The following is a 21,600-nucleotide window of genomic DNA, read 5'->3' on the forward strand; positions in this document are numbered from 1 at the left end:
CTGTTAGACAAAACAGTTTTATAAAACTGGAAAAACATCTTAAGATCATCATAGAGGGTTACTATTACCTCAAGTTCTCGCTCTCAACGTTGGAAGGTAAAGGGCAAACATAAAGATTTGGCAAAGCATTTTAGAAGGAAATATGACATAAACAGAGGTGATAAATTAACACCCATCTTTATACATAAGGACAGTTAATAAACGCACAAAAATGATAGGATTGATCTTAAACACTGTTTTCTGACAAGAGCGAATGACTGATTGAAATGAATCTGTATTTGACAATCTGTATTGTCAAATAAGTTCGCCAGCCGTAGGTGAACATTTTGGAGAAAGAGCATGTACACAAATGTTAACATTAGCAGCACAAAACACTCGCCAAGTGCAGCCGTGTTCACTTACAGTCAGGAAACTGGCTGTGACCAGTGACTCAGGTGCAGATCAATGATGTCCAATGAGGGCGGCCAGGCTTCGAGCTCTGAGAATGCCACTGGACTTGAGGCAATGCAGAGTCACGGTATATCCCCTTAAAACCTTTTCAGCTTAATTACTTATATCTCTCTTTTCATCTTAAAATTTCCATGATTTTAGAAATGTAAAACCTTTATAGTCCACTGATTTAAACTGTCTATGCTCTTGGAAATGAATGAGCATAAAAATCAAATTTCAGACTCCTGTGGTTGAATGTTCCCCAAACCCTCTGTAAGAGCAAAGTCATGACAACGTCTTTAGATCTGAAGACGGTTACCAAAGCGGGCTCTACAGTTCCTAACACATATTGTCTTACTCTGTACATGCCTTTATTTCAAAAGAACATATTCTTTGTTTCACAGGTGATATACATTAAAGACAGAAAAATTCGAGGGTGTAGAGAAGCAAAAAGGAGTTTAAACACAATAGCTGACCACTATTATCTCTAAAGCGAACCATAGTTATTCTAAATATTCTATTGTACTTCCTGACAGTATTTTTTCTATCAAAGTGTGTGCAGTGTTTAAAGCTTAGTGTACTTAGGTGTATGTGTACATTTATACTTGATGTTGGATTTTTAAAATTACTCATTATATCGTGATATATTTATATACCCAATTTGCTTCTAATTCCTCTTTATGATTTGTCAGAATGATTATGTGTTCTGCCTAGGTATCTTGTAAATATACCTCAAATTTTGGTATATTTATCCATGGACAGACAAGAAATAGCTACTTATCTCTTATTAGTAACAGATGTATTGCATAGTTTGCTTGTTATGTATTTGTGACATTATTTTTGAGGATGGAGACAAACATTTTTTTTTTCATTTCCTCTGAAATAGAGTACCAGGAAGCCCCAGAATTTATGCTGAAAGCTTTGAGAAAGTCAGGAGAATGATGGTTGGAGGGAGACGCTCAAGTTTTTGCATCTAATTTCTTACATAGACGTTGTATGAATAGGACACGTAGCATTTTGATTTGCCAAGTTTAATGAGATGCTTTAAAGAAGTAATTCATTGGTTTCCCAGATTATAATTACAACATCCACATACTATTCAACACAAATGCTGATTTCTGAATAAAGATGAGTTAAACAATAATAGTCGATCAAATAAATGGAGAACTGGATTAATAATGACAAACTCTGAGTAAATGTACATATTTCAGTTTTATGACTGCATTTTAACCACTGTTTTATCCACACGTAGGATAGGCCACTTTGCCTTGCTGACAGGTTGCTCGGAATGTATGTAGTGGCGTCCTCCTATAATATCCTTGTCTACACCGAAATTCAATAGTATCATCTGTTCTGGAATAAAGTTTTTTATCTGGTCTCCATTTTAGCTCTATGTTATGTTTTCTCATCATTTCTTCTGAAACTACACATGCATCTGCAGGTAAAAAAATAAACATAAAACATTAAGTGGGATACAGATATTTTCCACAGAATTTCAGGCTTTCAAGTAGACTCTTCCACTCTGGTTCCAAAAATTCTTCTCAAAACATTTTCCAAACCAACTCACTGAAAATCCATTATGCAGATTCATCATTTTAAACAAATGACGTAAGAATGAGGTACTAAGTTTAATGTTATAGTTAAATGTCATAATCAAAGATTCATAATGCCAGTTATCAAAGCTTCCACTGAGGAATCTTTTGTTGGTATTGTTGCTTGAACAGGAAGTTTTCAAACTTCATTTCCATATATTTTGGTAATCAAGCATGCAACAGAAAGGTTGTTTTTCAATCCATAAAAATTATTAAAAAAAAATGCCACAGGTGCAGCATATGGAAGTTCCTGGGCTAGGGGTCAAATCAGAGCTACAGCTGCTGGCCTACACCCCAGTCACAGCAACGTAGGATCTGAGCCATGTCTGCAACCTACGCCACAGCTTGCAGCAACACCGGACCCTTAAATCACTGAGCGGGGCCAGGGGCTGAACCCATGTCCTCAAGGATACCAGTTGGATTTGTTGCTGCTGAGCCACCACAGGAAATCCAAACAGCTAAACTCAGTACTCTGACTTCCCCATGACCCAAGAGAAGATTAAAATATTTACCTAAGCATTTTGGTGGTTCTGACCACTGTCCATTCTCACATTTTATGGAGCTGCTTCCCTCAAGTTCATAGTAGGACTGGCATTGGTACTCGACGACTGTTCCCGGAGGATAGACTGGTAATGGGAATGAGGTCGTGTCTCCATTGTCTATAGGTGGGGGTGGCCCACATTTTCCTTTAGAGTCTAAAAAAAGACATTGTTTGATTTACTGAAAGACCAAAGAAATCCCCACAGTTTAAAATAAGGAAAATAAAAATGTGTCATAATATGCAATATCAGGACTTGTGATTTCTGATGAGAGAAATGATTTGTGGAAGAAGTTTTAATCACTTAAACCCAAAGGCACACTTTTAAGCCCATCCTTTCACTCCACATGAAAGCACTCATGATACAGTACTCACGTCTGTTTTGCCATATTCCAATTTTAAAACATGTTTTTCTTGGCGACTACATGGTGGATAGATGTATAGCTAAGACGAACAAAAAATGACCTTATATAAAACACACAGCGGTATCTGTTGAATCTCCAGTCACTTTTACTGATTTTCATTTTCATTACAAAAGAAACATCAGCTGCTCTAATAAAATTCAAAGAAGTACAGATGTGACTCATGTGGAAGAGAAAGTTGGGTTCCAGCTCTGGCCAAGATGAGATGGAACCATTTCTGCCTATAGCTTCCACTAAACATCCTTCTGCTGACTGAAAATCCTGAACATATTATACAAACCAACACAGAAGATTCTGAAAGACATAGAGACGAGGTCAGTCTGGTTGGAGACCTTGGGATTCAAGGAATTACACTGCAGAGAGGTGTTTGGGTTTTCACTTTGGCTTCCACGTATCCTGGACTGGCCACTACGACTGAAACTGAGACAGGATATCAAATTCAGGAAAAAAATAGTCTCAAACAGTCTCAAGAAGCACTTGAAGTCTTTAAGCAAAGGCCCAGGAAAGGAGCAGCTTGGCAAGATGGAAGACCTTTTACACTACCAATTTTCACTAGCAAGACACTGTAGGAGAAACCTAAGACCAGCCCTCTCCCTGCCTTGATCAGCAGAGGCCAAATAAGGAGCCCAGACTTCCCTCAACATGGTGAGGGAACAAGACACCTCTCCCCTTTCTCCTGGTGTCAGTGGAAGCCAAGGGGGAACCCTGGACTTGCACCCCACATGGCAGCAATGGAGTCCTGATACATAAAAGATCCCAACAAAGCCTCAAAACGTAATACCACAAACGTTCCGAATACAACTATATCACTTGCCATGTCAAGGGCCAGGAAAATATCTAAAGAGAAAAGACAATCAATGGAAGACAACACTGAGATGACACAGCCACGGAAACTATTGGACAATGGTTTTTTTCCAATACAACTGAAAGTATAGTGCTAAAAAATAGAGTGAAATATTTTTTTTTCAAAACCACACTGGACTGGCTCAATACTACATTGCAGATGATAGAAGAATAAACTTGACTACAGACTAACTTTGAAAAGAGATAAAAAAAGAAAAAGGACAGAGCTTCAGAGACCTGGGGGAGGCGCAGCAGAAGATTGGAGACCCTGAAAGTGAAAAGAGGGGGGATGGAGATGGAAACGAAATTAAAAAAAAAAAGCTGAAAATCTCCCAAATAGGGCACAAGTAACAAATCTGCATATGAAAACAGCCGGTACATTCCAAACAGAATAATCTCAAGGAAATTTATGTCCAAATCATAATCAAATTGTTGGAAACTGACAAAAAAGAAAAAAAAAAGGCTAAAGCTACTAGATGGATATTATGTAATATTCACATTGAAAAAGGATTCAAACATTGGTAGGGTCCTCACCCATGACCACACAGCAGGAAAGCGGTGACGACATTCTTCCAGGGCTGGAATAAGAGAACTGTCAGTCGCAAAGTCTGTATGCAGTGATACCACCCGTAAAGAACCGCTGAGGGAATTCAGCAGATAAAAAGGAAAGTAGAAAAGGGATTGAGACTTCAGGCAGGAAGAAAAAAATATAGAATTGATGTGAAAAGGGAGTTATATGCATTAAGACTCTCTTTCCCCTAATGATTTTGTTAAATTATGGCTGTGCAAAATATATCGTTTAATATGGTACTTAGGGTATGCAGAGAAAATACTTAAGACATTTATGTTAAAACTGTGGACAGAATAAATGAATATAAATGGAAGTAAGGCTTCCACATTTCACCTAATGCCAAGCCCATAGGGGGTGATAAGCTACATCCGTATATCTTAATACATAGAGCAAGCATCAAGAAAACCATGCAAAGAGACATACTCAAAAGCAAGGAAGAGAGAGCAAAATGAAATTATTTTAAAATGTTTGAAAATCCACAGGGAAGACAAAGCAAGGAAATGGGGATGAGAGTCAGAGGAAGCACAGAAAGCAAATAATAAAAGTGCTGCCGTGGCCCCTGATCTGTTAAAAGTTCTGTAAATGTATGCGATTTGCATCCATCAGTTGAAAGGCTGAAAATGGAAGGTGGACACACAAATCAGACTCGGCTACACGCTGTCTACAAGAAAATCACTTCGAACGTGAAAACACGTTCAAGTAAAAGGCTGCGCAGATCCACACGACGCAAAAGTTAATTTGAAGAACTAGAGGTGGGTAATAGATTTCTTTTGTTGGCTCCCCTTTACTTCCTGAACTAAAATGTCCCAGGACCAAGTTCTCAGACCCTTGATTTTATGTACATTGATTCCCTAAATGACTTCAGCGAGTAACCCACCTTTAAGTGTAAAAATTCATATGCTGAAGATGCCCGCATTTATACCACACTCTATGATCAGGCCCCAGCTGCCTATTCCATGTCTCAAGGTGGAATTTCTTGGGCTGTCAAATGCACTCATGGTATAGCACTGACACACGTATTCTTCAGGAAATAACTGAGTGTCTTAATATCAAAGATAGGAAACTTCCCATGATTCCAAATGTTCAAATCTGGTCAAATCCCTCAGAAAATAAACGTGTCAGATTATTCAGTCCACAAAAGAACAGGATTTTAAGCACCATCATTTTCTTTGCATCAAAAAAATTATTCCATAAGAACTACTTCGTTATATATTTATAGCAACATATTTTGTCTGTAAAATAGTCTCTAAAACTGGGGGTGGGTAGGTAAGATACTCTACCTTTGCACTGAGGTGGTTTGGTCCAACTTCCATTAAAACACATCACTTCTACATCCCCATAAAGGGCGTAAGGTTCGATGCACTCATAACGTGCTCTCTCACCAGGTTGATACCTTGACCTCTTATCTAGTATAACAGCGTTTTCCACACTGGGTGGATTCACACAGGAAACATCTGAATAGAAAGGAAAAAAAAGCTCTCTCTACTGTAGTGACCATTTTGCTGGCAAGCCAACAAATGGGACGCCAAATATATTTCATGGTAACTTAAAACCAATAGTTTGCCTATCATGAAGTGCTACTGCTTTTTTTTTTTAACTTTAATATTTTTTTTTTAAATTTTCCAACTGTACAGCAAGGGGGTCAGGTTATCCTTACATGTATACATTACAATTACATTTTTTCCCCCACCCTTTCTTCTGTTGCGACATGAGTATCTAGACATAGTCCTCAATGCTATTCAGCAGGATCTCCCTGTAAATCTATTTTAAGTTGTGTCTGATAAGCCCAGGTTCCCGATCCCTCCCACTCCCTCCCCCTCCCATCAGGCAGCCACAAGTCTCTTCTCCAAGTCCATGATTTTCTTTTCTGAGGAGATGTTCATTTGTGCTGGATATTAGATTCCAGTTATAAGTGATATCATATGGTATTTGTCTTTGTCTTTCTGGCTCATTTCACTCAGTATGAGATTCTCTAGTTCCATCCATGTTGCTGCAAATGGCATGATGTCCTTCTTTTTTATGGCTGAGTAGTATTCCATTGTGCATATATACCACATCTTCTGAATCCAATCATCTGTCGATGGACATTTAGGTTGTTTCCATGTCCTGGCTATTGTGAATAGTGCTGCAACGAACATGCGGGTGCATGTGTCTCTTTTAAGTAGAGTTTTGTCCGGATAGATGCCCAAGAGTGGGATTGCGGGGTCATATGGAAGTTCTATGTATAGATTTCTAAGGTATCTCCAAACTGTTCTCCATAGTGGCTGTACCAGTTTACATTCCCACCAGCAGTGCAGGAGGGTTCCCTTTTCTCCACAGCCCCTCCAGCACTTGTTATTTGTGGATTTATTAATGATGGCCATTCTGACTGGTGTGAGGTGGTATCTCATGGTAGTTTTGATTTGCATTTCTCTTATAATCAGCGATGTTGAGCATTTTTTCATGTGTTTGTTGGCCATCTGTATATCTTCCTTGGAGAAATGTCTATTCAGGTCTTTTGCCCATTTTTCCATTGCTTGATTGTTTTTTTTGCTGTTGGGTTGTATAAGTTGTTTATATATTCTAGAGATTAAGCCCTTGTCAGTTGCATCATTTGAAACTATTTTCTCCCATTCTGTAAGTTGTCTTTTTGGTTTCTTTTTGGTTTCCTTTGCTGTGCAAAAGCTTTTCAGTTTGATGAGGTCCCATGGGTTTATTTTTGCTCTAATTTCTATTGCTTTGGGAGACTGACCTGAGAAAATATTCATGATGTTGATGTCAGAGAGTGTTTTGCCTATGTTTTCTTCTAGGAGTTTGATGGTGTCCTGTCGTATATTTAAGTCTTTAAGCCATTTTGAGTTTATTTTTGTGCATGGTGTGAGGGTGTGTTCTAGTTTCATTGCTTTGCATGCCGCTGTCCAGGTTTCCCAGCAATGCTTGCTGAATAGACTTTCTTTGTCCCATTTTATGTTCTTGCCTCCCTTGTCAAAGATTAATTGACCATAGGTGTCAGGGTTTATTTCCGGATTCTCTATTCTGTTCCATTGGTCTGTCTGTCTGTTTTGGTACCAGTACCACACTGTTTTGATGACTGTGGCTTTGTAGTATTTCTTGAAGTCTGGGAGAGTTATGCCTCCTGCTTGGTTTTTGTTTCTCAGGATTGCTTTGGTGATTCTGGGTCTTTTGTGGCTCCATATAAATGTTTGGATTGTTTGTTCTAGTTCTGTGAAAAATGTCATGGGTGAAGTGCTACTGCTTTTAATACATTTACATGTAAGTTTTAGGATAAGGAGGTAAAGCCATATTTTTTAGTGTGATTTAAGCTTCTGTATCTTAAGTCTTTCCCCCATCCATTACTAGAAGGTCGATACACAATTTTCAGACCAGGGAAAGTGAGTTTTTCTAGGCATCTCTTTTTGTGATTTGTAAAATAAGTATTATAAATGATATACATTAAAAACGAATTTATAAATTGTAAGAAAACGTAATAAAAATATCATTGGACATCAGGGTTTGGTGTATAGTCATCCTTTTATGAACTACGACGGTAGGGCCTTAGAAAAATAAACACTGTAGGCACTTCTTTAGAGACCTAATCAAGAATTCATACACTTCAAGGAATACCATAGTTGGAGGAAGAGGATGATTAACTAAAAGATCCAGAGAGAAGATCTGGTAAAATTCCCCCAAAAAATATAATTCATAAAAATACTCTAATAACTTTTTTTTTTTTTTTTTTGCAAACGCTTGAGGATACCACAAGAAGTGATGTTTAGTAACTTTTTTTTTTTGCTATTTCTTGAGCCGCTTCCGCAGCATATGGAGGTTCCCAGGCCAGGGGTCTAATCGGAGCTGTAGCCACTGGCCTATGCCAGAGCCACAGCAATGAGGGATCCAAGCCGCATCTGCAACCTACACCACAGCTCAGGGCAACGCCGAACCCTTAACCCACTGAGCAAGGGCAGGGACCGAACCCGCAACCTCATGGTTCCTAGTCGGATTTGTTAACCACTGCACCACGACGGGAACTCCAGAAGTGATGTTTAATTCATCAGTGAGATTCAGGTGGATGCAAAGTACAACAGGCTGAAGCTATGGTTCCTAAACTGAACTGTGCATAGATTCCCTTGGGAATTGTTAAAATAGTTTCAGGGCTGCATCCCGAGTTTTTGCTTCAACAGATCTGAGTGAGCCTGGGAATTTGTGCTTACATGTGCAACAATTTTCCAGAATTGCTGAGATTGCTGCTCCAGGGACCATGCTTTGAAAATCTGTGCTACAAGACTAACCACTGAGTACACAATTCCACCCCCCCTTTCTGTTATGGCATATGGCTTCTTGGACCTGGCCTAAAAATAATCTCTGTCCATTTAATGATGGTAGAGGCAATTTTCTATATTGTATTACTTAAGACATTTTAATAAATACATTTAAAAATTTTATTGAAGTACCTCTGCATGCTGGCTTTCCTATCCATCTGCTCTTAATACACCGTATGGTGTTAGGTCCTTCCAATTGAAAATATTGCAGACATTTAAAAGTCACCTGCTCTCCTGACTTATACGATGGCTTCTTTGGGCCTATGACTACAGCGTCATTGAAGGTGGGTAAGTCAAAACAATCCGTGTCTGAAAGAAAGAGAGGAGGTTTAGTACAGCATTAAAAATACACAGTTGCCTATAATTATGTTCCAGAAAATTAGGTACATGTCAAACCAAGGTGTACTGTACAATATCATTCTGACAAGTTGAAAGAAATAGGTTCGAGGTCTTGACTTATTTACATTGAATGTCTATAGTCATCAAAGATATAACACGAGAATGGTGATATCCAAAGAGGTAGAGAGGCAAGTGAGGCTGGAGAGAGAGCACACTTCTCACATTTAAATCCTTTTTCCCCATTACAGGCCACCTACATTCCGTATGTATCTCTATTTCTTGCTTCTATCAAAATCCGGTACCGCGAATTACGGCAAATATCTTAGAAAAGAGTATATTTGTAAAGAAGTAGCTGATAATCTAACAGTAAGTTGGATAATGATAAGTCTGACGGGCAGGGGCCAGCTGTGACACAGGAGCAGAGATGAGAAATCTGAGAAGGTGCATCAGAGGGTGCCAGAGTGCACCCAGGAGGGAGTGAACATGAGAGCATTCAGCTTGTACCATCACACCTTTGCTACTTCTAGGATTATTAATTCTCTACTACCAGCGCCCAGAACCTTCCAGGGATACCTGGTGAAATTCTAGAATTACTGCTTAGTTTTGTATCTATACCATTTATGCTCTGAATCAAAGACGTTTATCAGCCTTCGAATAAAATTAAATACACTGTACTTATGCATTCTGGAGGATGGGACCATTTTTCTCCTAAACATCTTATAGATGCAGGTCCATCAATCCCAAAACCTTCATCACAGCTGTAGGTAACTTCTTCTCCGTACAGGTAGCTGTCTTTCTCCTGAGCGACAGCACCGTTCTGAATCTCAGGTGGTGGTGCACAAGGACGACCTAGGACAAAATGAAAGAATGATTTCATGTTTCCCTACCTCTGAAATTTAACTTGATGTACTGGTTGTCACATTTGCTAATTTTCCTTGGAAACTGTAAATAATTATAAGGAACTGCCATCACATCAAAGAGAAGGTGTTCAGACGCTTCCTGCAGTCACCATTCTGGTGAATATCCAGTTGTCAACTTTAGCAAGAACTTGAAACTAAAAATATGAATATATTTATGAAAAGAAACTATCAGTGCTTCTCTAAGCAATCATGAGTAATAAAAGGAAAGACACTGTGACTTCATCATCTGAGGAAAAGTACTATATATGGTAAGAAATTAAAAGGGGCATTGTAAGAAGAACATGACATTATTTTTAAGATGTGTCAGCATGAACACGGCAAGTTATATGAACAGGTAGGAATATAAATGTGTTTAACTATATGAATAGGTAGGTTTACAAAATTGCTGGAATTAAGAGTGATTCTCTCTCTCTCTCTTTTTTGAATTTGAATTCACTTTATGTCTTGTTCTGGGCCGCTCCCGCGGCATATGGAGGTTCCCAGGCTAGGGGTCAAATCGGAGCTGTAGCTGCCAGCCTACACCACAGCCACAACAACGCAGGATCCGAGCCGCGTCTGCAACCTACACCACAGCTCATGGCAACGCCGGATTGTTAACCCACTGAGCAGGGGCAGGGATAGAACCCGCAACCTCATGGTTCCTAGTCAGATACGTTAACCACTGTGCCACAATGGGAACGCCTATGTCTTGTTCTTTGACTTGCTGTTTTCAAAGAGTGATTCTCTACTGAACCAATTAAATTAACAGAAAAGATAGATTTGATTATGTAAAAAGTAACAAAATGTCTAAATATTTAAATTACATATTCGTAGATACATGACATACAAATATAGAATAATAATTTTATGTATGCAGAAATCTAAAGGATTCTGTCTCATGACTTTGATGATAATTGATTAGTTTGAATGAATTGCACTGCAAAACTGAATTTTTGTTTATATACTGTCCTCACCCACACACTGAGGCAAAGAACTCCATTTTCCCATGTGGCATATTATCTCTTTTTCAGATATCTCGAAACCATCTTCACAAGTATAACTTAACCTGGTGCCATGTGCATATTTCTTGGGCTCAAACATTTCTCTCCTTTCTTCTGCAGAGCCAGGTGACTGAATGGTTCCATGGTCTATTTCAGGTGGTTCAGAACATGGAATTTTTTCTATGTGAAGAACAGAAATCAAAGGGTGAAGCACAAGTATAATGTTTAAATTTACAATACAATCAAACACTATTAGGGATTTTAAAATAAGAATAAATTAAACAAAGTAAAGAATTTAAAAACTGAGACATATCTGAAACTTGCAAGATATTTGTCTCCATAACCGCTAGGCTGCTGTCCACTTGTTCAATACTCCCCTTCATCCCTTTTCCCAATTTATTTTTTATTGACCCATGGTTGATGTACAAAAGCATGTTAGTTTCAGGCATCCTGAATAATGACTTGACTTTTGCGTATATGATGAAATGATCACCAGGGTGGCTAATACCCATCTGTCCGTATACAGAGTTGTTACAATATTACTGACCATTTCTCATACACTGGCTATTTTATCTCCCTGGCTTCTTTATGACATAACTGGAAGTTTGTGCCTCTACATCCCTCGCAGCTATTCTGCCACCCCCAACTCTCTTCTGGCAACCACCCATTAGGTCTTTGTATCTGTATGGGCCCGTTTTCCTTTTGTTTGTTTATTTTATTTTTTAGATTCCACATACGTGAGATCACGTGGCATTTGTCCTTCTCTATTTCACTTAGCATGATACACCCTTGATACATTTGGAAAGATTTCATTTCTTATAGCTCAGTAACCATTCATTTTGTGTGTGTATCTATGTGTGCGTGTGTGTGTGCGTGTGTATACAGACAGACACATATATATCATCTTGTTTTATCCACTTGTCCATCAATTGACACTTAGGTTGCTTCCAAAGCTTGAGTATTTTAAGTAATGCATCAATAAATACTGGAGTGCAAATATCTTTTCAAATTAGTGTTTTTGTTTCCTTTGAATAAGTGCCCAGAAGTGAAACTGCTGGATCATATGGCAGTTGCATTTTTAATTTTTTAAGGAAATTCCGCACGCCTTTTCCATAGTTGCTGTGCCAATTTACACTCCCGTCAATGGTGCACCCGGATTCGCCTTTCTCCACATCCTTGCCTTGTCATTTGTCTCTTTTAGGATGGCCATTCTGACATGTGTGGAGGATATCTCACTATGGTTATGATACACAGTGTCTGACGATTCAAGATATTGAGTGTCTTTTCCTGTGCCTGTCAGCCATCTGTGTCTTCTTTGGAAAAAAAATGTCTGTTCACGTCCTCTGCCCATTTTTTTGTTGTTGAGCTGTTTGGTTTTCTGTTAAGTTGCAGGAGTTCTTTGTGTATTTTGAATAGTAACCCTTTGATGGATATCCTTTGCAAACATTTCCTCCCTAGGCGTTTTCTTCTTTCTGATGCAATTGTGAGATTGCTTTGTTGATTTCTTTTTAAAAATTCATTGGTTGGGCATAGAAATGCAATATGTATATCAGCTTTGCATCCTGCAACTCTAATGAACTCAGTTATTAGTTCTAGTGGTTTTTGATGGAATCGTCAGGATTTTCTGTGTACAGTGTCGCATCATCTACAAATAGTGACAGTTTTCCTTCTTTTCTAGTGTGGATCTCTCTTTCATAGCTTTTCTCGTGCGATGACCATGTCTAAGACTTCCAACGCTATACTGAACAAAGACGGGGAGAGCGGGCATCCTTGTTTTGTTCCTGGTTTGAAGGAAACCCTTTCAGCTTTTCACTGTTGCGTATGAGGGTAGCTGTGGGGTCCTCACACATGCCCCTTATTATGTTTAGGTGTGTTCCTCCACACTCACTCCATTCAGAGCTTTAACATAAACAGATACTGAATTTTGTTGATTTTTTTGCATCTATTGAGAAAATCGTATGATTTTTTAATTCTTTAATATATTAATGTATACAACACTGATCGTTTTGTGGATATTGAAACATCCTTGCCTCTCTGGGAAAAGTCCTGCTTGAGCATGATGTATGATTCTTTTTATTTGTTGTTGAATTTGGTTTGCGACAATTCGAGGATTTTTACTTGTGTTCAAAAGTGACACTGTGCTGTAAATTTCTTTCTTTTTTTTTTCTTTTTTTTTTTTTTTTTGTCTTTTTGTTGTTATTGTTGTTGTTGTTGTCGCTATTTCGTGGGCCGCTCCAGCGGCATATGGAGGTTCCCAGGCTAGGGGTTGAATCGGAGCTGTAGCCACCGGCCTACGCCAGGGCCACAGCAACGCGGGATCCGAGCTGCGTCTGCAACCTACACCACAGCTCATGGCAACGCCGGATCGTTAACCCACTGAGCAAGGGCAGGGACCGAACCTGCAACCTCATGGTTCCTAGTCGGATTCGTTAACCACTGCGCCACGACGGGAACTCCTGTAAATTTCTTTTTTTGTAATGTCTTTCTTTAGTTTTGCTATCAGGGTGATGTTGGCCTTAAAGAGTGAGATCAGAAGTGTTCCTCCTTCATCAATGTATTTGGAATAATTTGAGAAGACTAAGGGCTAACACTTTTTTAAATGATCAATTCACCTGTGAACCCATTTGGTCCTGACTTTTTTTTTTACGGGTTTTTAAATTACTGTTTCAATTTTAATATCAGTAATCAGTCTGTTCACATTTTGCATTTTTTTCCTGATTCAGTTTTGAGAAATAGCGCATTTGAAGGAATTTATCAATTTCTTTCTTTGTATTTTTAGGGCCGCACCCACGGCATATGGAAGTTCCCAGACTAGGGGCTGAATCAGAGCTATAGCAGCTGGCCTATGCCATAGCCACAACAATGCCAGATTGGAGCTGCTTATGTGACCTACACCACAGCTCACGGCAACGCCGGATCGTTAACCTACTGAGCAAGGGCAGGGACCGAACCCGCAACCTTATGGTTCCTAGTCAGATTCGTTAACCACTGTGCCACGACGGGAACTCCCTTCCTCCCTTTTTCTTGATGAGTCTTTCTAAACGTTTATCGATTTTATTTATTTATTTTTGAATGACTAGCTCTTCATTTCATTAATATTTTCTATTGTTTTTAGTCTCTGTTTCATTTGTTTTTTTCTAATCAGTATTATTTCTTTTCTTCTACTAACTTTGGGTTTCATTTTCTCTTCTTTTCCTAGTTTCCTTAGGTCTAAGTTCAGGTTGTTTATTTGAGATTTTTCTTCTTTCCTAAGGTAGGCCTATATCACTATAAACTTCCCTCTTAGAATTGCTTTTACTGAGACCCAAAGATCCTGGATCATTGTGTTTCCATTTTCATTTGTCTCTAGGTATTTTTTGATAATCTCTTTGATTTCTTCAATGATGCTTTGGTCATTCTGCAGCACATTGTTTAACCTCGAGCTGTTTGCAGTTTCAGCAGGTTTTTTTTTTTTTCTTTTACTTGACTTCAACTCTCACAGATTTGTGGCCAAAAAGATCCTTGTTATGAATTCAATGTTCTTAAGTTTACTGAGACTTCTTTTGCGGCTTAGCATGTGATATATCCTGGAGAATGTTCCATGTGAACTTGAAAAGAATGTGTAATCTGATATTTTTGGAATGCTCTGTATATGTTTCATAAAACCATTTGACCTAAAGTTTAAGTTCAGTATTTTCTCATTGGACTTAGACTTGATTTTCTGTATGGATGATCTGTCTTTTAATGTAAGTGGGCAAAGTTCTCTAATATTTTGTTCTATTTGTCCATTTACATTTGTTAATATTTGCTTGATGTATTTAGGTGCTTTTATGTTAGGTGCGTACATATTTAAAATCGTATATTCTTGTTGGATTGGTCCCTTTGTCATTATACAGTGTCCTTGTCTCTTGTTAAGTTCGTATTTAAAATCTATTTTGTCTGATACAAATTTTACTACCCCAGAATTCTTTTGGTTTCTGTTTTCATGGAATACCTTTTTTCCATTCCCTCACTTTCAGTACGAGTGTGCTTTTAGATCTGAAGTGTGTCTTTGTAGGCAGCATATATGTGGGTCTTGTTTTTTAAAATCCATTCAGCTGCTCTTTTCCTTTTGATTGGAACATTCTGGGTCCATTTATATTTAAATTAATTATAGGATAAGTATTTACCTACTGCCATTTTGCTTACTGTTCTTGATTATTTTAAGTTTATAGTCTCTTAAGTTCAAACAATTTGAACAACCCTGCATTTCTACTCCCTCTCATATTTTACATCTTTTTGTTTTGTGTTTCCATTAATTATTTATTGTGGAGCAGATGATTTTTACTATTTTTGTCTTTTAACTTTCCTACTAACATTTACTACCTTTATTGTACGTTTGCCTTTTCCAATGCCATGCTTTTTCTTTTGTAATTTTCTTATTTCTGGTTGTGTTCTTTCCTTTTACTCTTAGATAAGTCCTTTTAATATTTTTTGTAAAGTCAGTTTAGTGCTTCTGAACTCCTATCATTTGCTTATCTGTAAAACTGTTGATCTACCCTCCAATCTGAATGATAGCTTTGCTGGGTAGCGTATTCTTGGTTGTAAGTTTTTTTCCTTACACCACTTTGCGTATGTCATGACACTCCCTTGTGGCCTGCAAAATTTTTGCTGAAAAGTCTGCTGATAGTATTATGCAAGTCCTCTTGTATGTAACTAGTGACTCTTCTCTCACTGTTTCTAATATTCTTTCTTTATTTTTAATTTCCACCATTGAAATTCTTTTTTTTTTTTTTTTTTTTTGTCTTTTTGCTATTTCTTGGGCCGCTCCCTCGGCATATGGCATATGGAGGTTCCCAGGCTAGGGGTCCAATAGGAGCTATAGCCACCGGCCCACGCCAGAGCCACAGCAACGCGGGATCCGAGCCGCGACTGCAACCTACACCACAGCTCACAGCAACGCCGGATCGTTAACCCACTGAGCAAGGGCAGGGACCGAACCCGCAACCTCACGGTTCCTAGTCGGATTCGTTAACCACTGCGCCACGACGGGAACTCCTCCACCATTGAAATTCTAATGTGCCTCGATATAGACCTCTTTGGGTTCATCTTGTTTGGGGCTCTGATTTCCAGATCTGGAAGTCCGTTTCCTTCCCAGGAAAGGGAAGGATAGAAAGTTTTCAGCTACTATTTCTTCTAATAAGTATTCTATTTATCTGTCACTTTCCTTTTGGGACAGCTATAATGAGAATATTACTACATTTGATGTTGTATCAGAAGCACCTTACACAAGCCTAATCTTTTTTTAAGATTCTTTTTTTCATTTTGCCATCTGGGTGTTTTTCACTATCATATCTTCAAGATCACTGATCCAATCTTCAGAATCATTTAATCTGTTGTTGATTCATTCTAGTGTGTTTTTCATTTCAGCTATTGCATTCTTAAGCTCTGTTTACTTCTAATTTCTGTTTTCTAACTTTTTGTTAAAATTCTTATTGTGTTTATCCATTCTTTCCAAGTGTTCGCTGAGTATCTTTATGGTCTTGACCTTGAAGTCTTTATCAGGTAGATTATTTATCTCCACTTTGTTTAGTTTTTTTTTTCTTCCAGATTTTGTCGTTTCTTCATTTGGAATGTATTTCTCTTTCTCTTAATTTTGCCTAATTCTCTGTGTTTATTTCTTTGTGTCAGATATGTTCCTGATCTCAGGGAAGTGGCCTTATGTAGGAAGAGTCTGTGGGGCACCACAGCATGCACTTGTCTGTACATCATATCCATGTGTTTCAGGGGTGCCCTTCTATTGAACACGGCCAACTACTGTGAGTGCACTAGTAGGTGGGACTGGCCCGAACCTGGTTGACTGCCTGATTCTGCCTCTTGCGGTGGATGCCAGCCCACTGGTGGGCAGGACCAAGTCCTGCAGCAGCTGGCTGAAGGGCCCAGGAGTACCTGGGCTGGTGTTGTCTCAACCGTGAGCAGGGCCAGGTCCTTGTGCAACAACTTTGGGACCCAGAGGGGCCTCAGGTTAGTGCTGTCATGCTGGTGGGTTGGAAACCCTCTGGTGCTAATAAGCTATAGGGAAATCTCCAAAGTGGCTATGTTAGCACAGTTTTCTCATGGCAGAATGAGCTCTCAGAATGGCTGGTAGTAGCATCTGTGTCCACAGTTGCCTCCTGCCTCTATGAGAGATTCACAAAGATCAACAAGTCAGTCTAACCCAGGCTTCTTTCCAATTATTGCCTATGCCCTGGGACATGGAGCTATGAGGTTTTTGTGTGCCTTTTAAGAACAGAACCTCTGCTTCCTACAGCCTCTGGCTTTCCTGTAAGCAAACTATATTGGACTTCTACGTCAGCCATTCTAGGGGTCATTTCCAGGTGTGAGACCCCCAGGCTGGAGAGCCTGACTGTCCCTCCATTCTTGTCTTTCTCATCATGAGGAGTAAAATATGCATAAACAGAAATTTTATCTGGTAGCCCAAATATTTTGACTGTATTTACTTCACACTAAAAGTGAAGGAATGTTCATTAATATATATACCTAATCTGTAATTTACCATTTCAAGATAAAGTGGAATTAGCTAGAGAAACCTTCATCCTGCTGGTTTATACAAAATCGGAGGTATGACTTCAAAGACTGTTACAAAGCAAGCTACTCACTACTGACCAACACAGCGTGGGACTGACTGCCATCTTCCATCTTTGCACACAATTTCTTCTCCATCTTGAATTATATAGTTTTCTTGACAGAGAATAGATATTTTTTCTCCATCCTTATAATTCACTGTAGTTGTCATATCTTGAGCATTAGGAATCTGAGGTGGAGGTGGGCATGAATTCAATACTTCTGAAAATATTAAAAGTAGATTTCTTGGTTAAGGGAACTGGATCTAATCACTTGTCATGGAGCACGATGGCAGATAATGTGAGAAAAATAATGTATATATATGAATAACTGGGTCACTTCAGCATACAGCAGAAATTGAATATTGCAAATCAAGTATAATAAAAAATTAAAAAATAATTAGTAACCTATATTTAAATAAGCTAATATAGGCTTCCAGATAAGGTGTATTACAAAAACTATAAGGAAATATTTTACAATTATAAAAAAAGATAATTCACAAGGACTAAATGATCATAAGTGTATAATGTATATAAAAATGTATCAAAGTACATGAAGCAAAGATGGACAGAAGTAAAAGAAGAATCAGAGAAATCCACAATCCTAGTTAGCAATTCTTTTTTTTTATTTTTAAAGTTTTTAGGGCTGTACCCATGGCATATGGAAGTTCCCAGGCTAGGGGTCGAACCAGAGCTTGCAGCTGCTGGCCTACACCAGAGCCACAGAAATGCCAGATCCAAGTTGTGTCTATGACCTACACCACAGCTCACGACAATGCCAGATCTTTAACCCACTGAACAGAGCCAGGGATTGAACCAGTGTCCTCAGGTATATCAGTCAGTTTCATTACTGCTGAGCCATAACGGTAGCTCCTAGTTAGCAATTCTAATAGTTTTCTTACTCTGAATGAACAACTAGAAACAATTTTATACATAGATGAATTCGAAGAGCACCATAAACCACTTTAACCTGGTCTGGCAACTAGATTATATGCATGTTTTATATGAAAATAGAAACATGGAACTACTGTTGTGGCTCAGTGGAAACAAATCCGACCAGCATCCATGTGGATGAAGGTCTGATCCCTGGCCTTGCTCAGTGGGTTAAGGATCCGGTGTTGCCGTGAGCTGTGGTGTAGGTCACAGATGTGGCTCGGATCCCCAAGTTGCTGTGGCTGTGGTGTAGGCCGCCGGCTACAGCTCCAATGAGACCCTTATCCTGGGAACTTTCAGAGGGCCCCCCCCAAAAGAAAACATCATAAAGAGAAAATATGCTGTGCAATAAAAAATACAACTCAAAATATTGAAAAATGTGTGCTCTGTTACAAGTGAATTTGATTAGAAGTCAATAAGAATCAACTGTCTATGTAAATACCCATGGTACTCATCAAAATGTATACATAAAATACATGCATTTCTCTACATAAGTATCATACCACAATGAAGCTGTTAATGGAGAATAAATTATTTTGAAAAAATAAATACTTGGGAATTAAACAACAAACTTCTAAACAACTGCCATGTCAAAGAAGAAATCACTAGGGATATTAGAAAATATTTCAAAGAAAACCATAGAAAAGATCAATGAAACGAAAAGCTGGTTCTTCGAAAAGATCAGCAAAATTGAGAAACCCTTAGCCAGACTTATCAAGAAGAAAAGAGAGAGGACTCAAATCAATAAAATTAGATATGGAAAAGGAGAAGTAACAACAGACATCACAGAAATACAGAGGATCATAAGAGACTACTATATGCAACTCTACACCAATAAAGCAGAAAACTTAAAAGAAATGGACAAATTCTTAGAAAAGTACAATCTTCCAAGACTAAACCAAGATGAAATAGAAAAGTTGAATGGACCAATCACAAGAACTGAAATTGAAACTGTGATTAAAAAACTTCCAACAAACAAAAGTCCAGGACCAGATGGCTTCACAAGCTAATTCTATCAAACACTTAGAGAAGAGCTAACACCTCTCCTTCTGAAACTATTTCAAAAAACTGCAGAGGAAGGGATACTCCCAAACTCATTCTATGAGGCCACCATCACCCTGATAGCAAAACCAGACAAAGATACCACAAAAAAAAAAGAAAACTACAGGCCAATTTCACTGATGAACACCGATGCAAAAATCCTCAACAAAATACTAGCAAACCGCATCCAACAATATATTAAAAGGACTGTACATCATGATCCAGTGGGATTTATCCCAGGGATGCAAGGGTTCTTCAATATCCGCAAATCCATCAGTGTGATACACCACATTAACAAACTGAAGAATAAAAACCATAAGATCCCCTCAATAGATGCAGAAAAAGCCTTTGACAAAATCCAACACCCATTTCTGATAAAAAACCCTTCAGAAAGTGGGCACAACAGGAACCTACCTCAACATGATAAAGGCCATATATGACAACCCCACAGCGAACATCATTCTCAATGGTGAAAAGCTGAAGGAATTCCCCCTGAGATCAGGAAGAAGACAAGGATGTCCGCTCTCACCACTACTCTTCAACATAGTTTTGGAAGTCCTAGCCATGGCAGTCAGAGAAGGAAAAGAAATAAAAGGAATCCAAATTGGAAAGGAAGAAGTAAAACTATCACTATTTGTAGATGACATGATACTATACATAGAGAGTCCTGAAGACTCTACCAGAAAACTGTTTGAGCTCATCCATGAATTTGGTAAAGTCACAGGATACAAAATTAATACACAGAAATCGACAGCATTCCTTTTTTTTTTTTTTTTTTCTGTCTTTTTGCTATTTCTTGGGCTGCTCCTGCGGCATATGGAGGTTCCCAGGCTAGGGGTCTAATCGGAGCTGTAGCCACAGGCCTACGCCAGAGCCCCAGCAACGCGGGATCCGAACCGCGTCTGCAACCTACACCACAGCTCACGGCAACGCTGGATCGTTAACCCACTGAGCAAGGGCAGGGACCGAACCCGCAACCTCATGGTTCCTAGTCGGATTCGTTAACCACTGCGCCATGACGGGAACTCCGACAGCATTTCTATACAATAACAATGAAAGAGCAGAAAGAGAAATTAGGGAAGCAATCTCATTTAACATTGCATCCAAAAGAAAAAAAATACCTAGGAGTAAACCTACCTAAAGAGACAAAAGACCTGTACTCTTGAAAACTACTTGACACTGATGAAAGAAATCAAAGATGACCCAAATAGATGGAAAGCTATACCGTGCTCTTGGATTGGAAGCGTCAATATCATCAAAATGGCTACACTACCCAAGACAATCTACAGATTCAATGCAATCCTTATCAAATTACCAAGGACATTTTTCACAGAACTCGAACAAAATATTTTAAAGTTTGTTTGGAAGCACAAAAGACCCAGAAGAGCCAAAGACATCCTGAAAAAGAAAAATGGAGCTGGAGGATTCAGGCTCCTTGACTTCAGACTATACTACAAAGCAACAATCATCAAAACCATATGGCACTGGCACAAAGACAGACATATAGATCAGTGGAACGGGATAAGAAAGCCCAGAATTAAACCCACCGACCTACAGCCAGCTCATCTATGAAAAAAGAGGCAAGAATATACAGTGGAGAAAGGACAGCTTGTTCAATAAGTGGTGCTAGGAAAACTGGACAGCCACATGGAAAAGAATGAAATGAGAACACTCCCTAACACCACACACACAAATAAACTCCAAATGGATTAAAGACCTAGATATAAGACCAGACACTATAAAACTCTTAGAGGAAAACATAGGCCAAACATAGACATAAACGACAGCAACATCTTCTCAGATCTACCTCTTAGAGTATTGACAATAAAAACAAACATAAACAAATGGGACCTAATCAAACTTACAAGTTTCTGCACAGCAAAGGAAACCCTAAACAAAACGAAAAGACAATCCACAGAATGGGAGAATATCTTTGCAAGTGCATCAACTGACAAGGGATTAATCTCCAAAATTTATAAACACCTTCTGCAGCTCCATACCAAAAAAAAAAAAAAAACAAACAGCCCCATCGAAAAATGGGCAGAAGACCTAAATAGACAATTCTCCAAAGAAGACATACAGATGGCCAACAACCACATGAAGAGATGTTCAA

At 38.7% G+C, this 21,600-nt stretch overlaps 1 protein-coding gene across 5 annotated transcripts in view; it reads right to left on the minus strand.

Annotated features, from left to right (window-relative positions):
- Positions 1-1,444: 1,444 nt before the first annotated feature.
- Positions 1,445-21,600, minus strand: part of CFH (complement factor H) — a 127,112-nt gene continuing 106,956 nt past the window's right edge. For 3 of the 5 annotated variants that reach the window (XM_084978942.1, XM_021081843.2, NM_214281.2), the window contains 7 exon segments: positions 17,557-17,736; positions 10,906-11,112; positions 9,708-9,881; positions 8,826-9,002; positions 5,676-5,849; positions 2,534-2,716; positions 1,445-1,864 (listed from right to left, as the gene is read on the minus strand). In XM_084978942.1, the coding sequence (XP_084835068.1) occupies positions 1,668-1,864; positions 2,534-2,716; positions 5,676-5,849; positions 8,826-9,002; positions 9,708-9,881; positions 10,906-11,112; positions 17,557-17,736 (1,292 nt within the window). In that variant the 3' untranslated portion in view covers positions 1,445-1,667. 5 annotated transcript variants of the gene reach the window in all.

This window comes from Sus scrofa, chromosome 10 (assembly GCF_054392235.1).
Source record: "Sus scrofa isolate SSC_HxYL_T2T_F1_AM1 chromosome 10, Sscrofa_HxYL_maternal_Yorkshire_Landrace_v2.0, whole genome shotgun sequence".
NCBI classification, from domain to species: Eukaryota; Metazoa; Chordata; class Mammalia; order Artiodactyla; family Suidae; genus Sus; species Sus scrofa.